At 41.2% G+C, this 3,032-nt stretch overlaps 1 protein-coding gene across 1 annotated transcript; it reads right to left on the reverse strand.

Annotated features, from left to right (window-relative positions):
• Positions 1–532: 532 nt before the first annotated feature.
• Positions 533–2,713, reverse strand: LOC114177484 (protein EARLY-RESPONSIVE TO DEHYDRATION 7, chloroplastic). The gene is made up of 4 exons (XM_028062853.1): positions 1,563–2,713; positions 1,307–1,473; positions 1,150–1,234; positions 533–1,079 (listed from the first exon to the last, which is right to left on the reverse strand). The coding sequence occupies exons 1-4, from the start codon at positions 2,489–2,491 to the stop codon at positions 890–892; spliced, it is 1,371 nt and encodes a 456-aa protein (XP_027918654.1). The 5' UTR covers positions 2,492–2,713; the 3' UTR covers positions 533–889.
• Between the last annotated feature and the right edge of the window lie 319 nt (positions 2,714–3,032).

Genomic DNA, 3,032 nt, shown 5'->3' on the forward strand with positions numbered 1-3,032 from the left:
CTTGTATTGATTGGAATTTGGACCAAATGGTATGCATGCCTTCTTTTATTCCCTTTTGACTACTTCGATAATTAAAGACATCACTATCTAATTATAAAGTGAAAACACTTAACGCGATTGCTGACTCGGTAAAGCTCCCAATCTTCAAGTAACTCATAATAGAACATTTATTTTTTCGCCTTTTTCTACATGTTCACAAACGTTTTACATCATTGTATTCTTCTTAAAGTAAGTATTCGATATCTTCATTTACCCTATGAGTATAAATTTAGTGGAAGGAAAAGGAAATAGACTGGAATAGAATCAAAATGTCAAAATTTATTGCAATTTTTTTCTTCTTACTCCTGAAGTGGAGGGAACTGCTTGTTGCAATTTTAAGCACAAAAATAAATCTTATCTTATTCTGCAACTTGGGCTGTGAACAAAGTCTGAAATTCTGATACCACTCTATCAATCAACAAGAAAAAGAAATATCCCATAAAATTTATCACTTTCTCTTGCTTTAAGTACAATGAAGATAATAAAGTCTGTGTTTATGACATGCTGCTTTTCTAAATACAATGAAGACAATAAAGTTTGCATTATTATGACATGTTGCAAACTGCTAATCCAATTCTAGTAATTTACACTTTCACTGGTTGATGGTAGACGAAAGTATGACAGCAGTTCATCGTTCATCGAAAAAAGACATTAGTCACATAATAAGAGTACTAGGAAGGATAAGTGAACAGATAGAACTCATAAATCCGGTATCACAAGCCTATAAATCAGAATTAAAAATTCAAAAGAAGATTAGGAGAAAACTAAAATAAAATAAAATTCAGTGGTAATCGATAGTTGTTATGAATGAGCCCTGGGCAAAGCTTAATTGAAGAACTAACGGGAGAAATCACTTGGCCATTTTACTGTTAAGTTCAGCGGCAGCAGCTTGAGCCGCAGATCTGCTGAGTGCGGTAGGTTTTATAACACTCTTAGGATTCAAAGCCTGTCGAAGCTTAAATGCAGCCCAAGCAGTTCCCACAGCATGACCAGCAGCACCCAATCCTTCACTTGTTGCCTTTGCAGCTTCATCTCCATATCTGCAACAATCATCAAATTCATACTCATACTTTCTTCAATACCTATTTTTTATTATCACACACACTTTACCTGTGACTCACAAGCTCCGTTGTAACAGTGTTTGACGTTGTCATCACACTTTTTCCTGCTACTTCAACAGCATCGCACACTTTGCCTATTCACAAAACAAATCTATCAAATGCTTTGCAAAGAAGATGGATACTCTCGTTTAGGATAAGTGACATACTGAATCCATCCAATGATGCAAGCACGACTTCGCCAGGTAGAAGGCTGAAAATTTTCTTTCCAGCTTTTGAATTTGCCAGTGAACTAGTGAAATATCCAGAGACCTTCACAACCCCAGTGAGGACCCCATTTGCTACACTCTCTGTCATTTCGGTCATTCTCTTAACCCTATATAAAAATCAGTTATTTATTTCAATGTTCATGTTCAAACAGAGTAGCACACCCATTGAAAGATTGATTAAGAACACAGTGGTGACCTTTGGATCCGCTTCATGGTTTCGGGATTAATCTCTTCCTGTGTACCCGGAGCCATCCTTGTCTTCATGATCTCATTCCCCCACCGCAACCGTTCCACCGTCACATCCCCACACCACAAAATCCCCTTCACCAGTTGTCCAGAACCAGCCGCAATAAGTCTCGCAGCAGTTCCACTGTAATCCTCTACATTAGGAGCCAGCGTGGTCCAATACGCCGCACACTTCTCCTCCATCATCTCCCTCTTCTCCTCCGTCTGCAGATCCGCCGGCGATACCTCCCTCGCCACCGACGCATCCAACGCCTCCCCCTCCTTCTTCGCCTCCTCCGACACCTTCTGCACCGAGAAAGCACTGCATTCCTGAAGCACCTTATCCAACTCCTTCAGCAAATCCTCCTGCCCCCTCAACGCTATCGTTAAGCCGTAGCTCATCACGCTGGGAACGGAGTCCTTGAGTTTCTTCGTCCGGCTCCGGCGGAGGCGAAATATTCCTCTTTTTTCCTCCTCATCACTGGAGGAATCTGATTTCGATTCCGCCGGCATGTGGAGGGAGAAGAAGTAGTGCGAGTCGTCCACCTTTACCGCCGCCTCGTCTTTTGCCATCGGCCACTGTATATCGCCCACATTTGCATAATAGCCGACTGCATTCGGTCCCTGGCGGAGGCAGATGATTTTGAGGTCGCCGCAGGCCAGCTCCACGCTGCATTCCTTGTCGATGAGGTGGAGGATGGCGCCGGGGACCTTGATCAGAACCTCCTCGGCGGCGAGCGGCGGGGCGGAGGGGCTGAAGTCGTTCGGGAGGAGGTTTTCGACCTTGTCGATTTTGGGGTAGAGATTGGAGGAAGGGTTGGAAGAACATGGTTCGGGCTTTACATCGACTATTACCTGCGGATAGAGGGAGTTTTTCTGGTTAGGGTTTTCAGATGCCATTGATGAACGGAGTTTCAAACTTCCAACTTCCAACTTCCAAGGTCGTTACCGTTGTGTGGATTTGGATCAGAAACGGAAAACAAACTGACAGCGGTGAAACGACACGTGGCGCTCAGCGAAATGATTTGTTAACTGCAGCGGAAATTTCCCGCGTCAGATGTCGCTGAGGAACTTGTTTTGTTTTGTTTTTCTGACTCCGCTAAGTCACTGTTATTTTTCTTTAGTAAGTAATTGATCATATTTTTTTAATAAAAATTATAACTAAAAATTTGTTCAGAATTAAATATATTATAACTAAAAATTTCGAAATTTCTTCATTAATATTTCAAATGACTGAACGATTGATTATTAATATTTTACACCCTTTTTAGTTTAATTTTTACACTTAAATTTCTAATACATATTTGTTTTCCTGAAACCTCACAATGCAACTTACATTCGATTCAATTTCAGCAAGGTCTTTGTATTGTGTAAAGCCTAGAAAGAAACCTAAATAAATAGCAAGATAGGTTTTTCCATGACCGAGCAAAGGCATTAATGT

The sequence above is a fragment of the Vigna unguiculata genome, chromosome 3 (genome assembly GCF_004118075.2).
Source record: "Vigna unguiculata cultivar IT97K-499-35 chromosome 3, ASM411807v1, whole genome shotgun sequence".
Taxonomy (NCBI): Eukaryota; Viridiplantae; Streptophyta; class Magnoliopsida; order Fabales; family Fabaceae; genus Vigna; species Vigna unguiculata.

What these genes read in the sequence shown, in the direction of transcription:
- LOC114177484 (XM_028062853.1), bottom strand. Translation starts at nt 2,491, where the DNA reads ATGGCATCTGAAAACCCTAACCAGAAAAACTCCCTCTATCCGCAGGTA. An exon ending in ACCATGAAGCGGATCCAAAG is followed by an intron (nt 1,474 to 1,562) that starts GTCACCACTGTG and finishes ATTTTTATATAG; the next exon opens with GGTTAAGAGAATGACCGAAA. An exon ending in TGCATCATTGGATGGATTCA is followed by an intron (nt 1,235 to 1,306) that starts GTATGTCACTTA and finishes TTTTGTGAATAG; the next exon opens with GCAAAGTGTGCGATGCTGTT.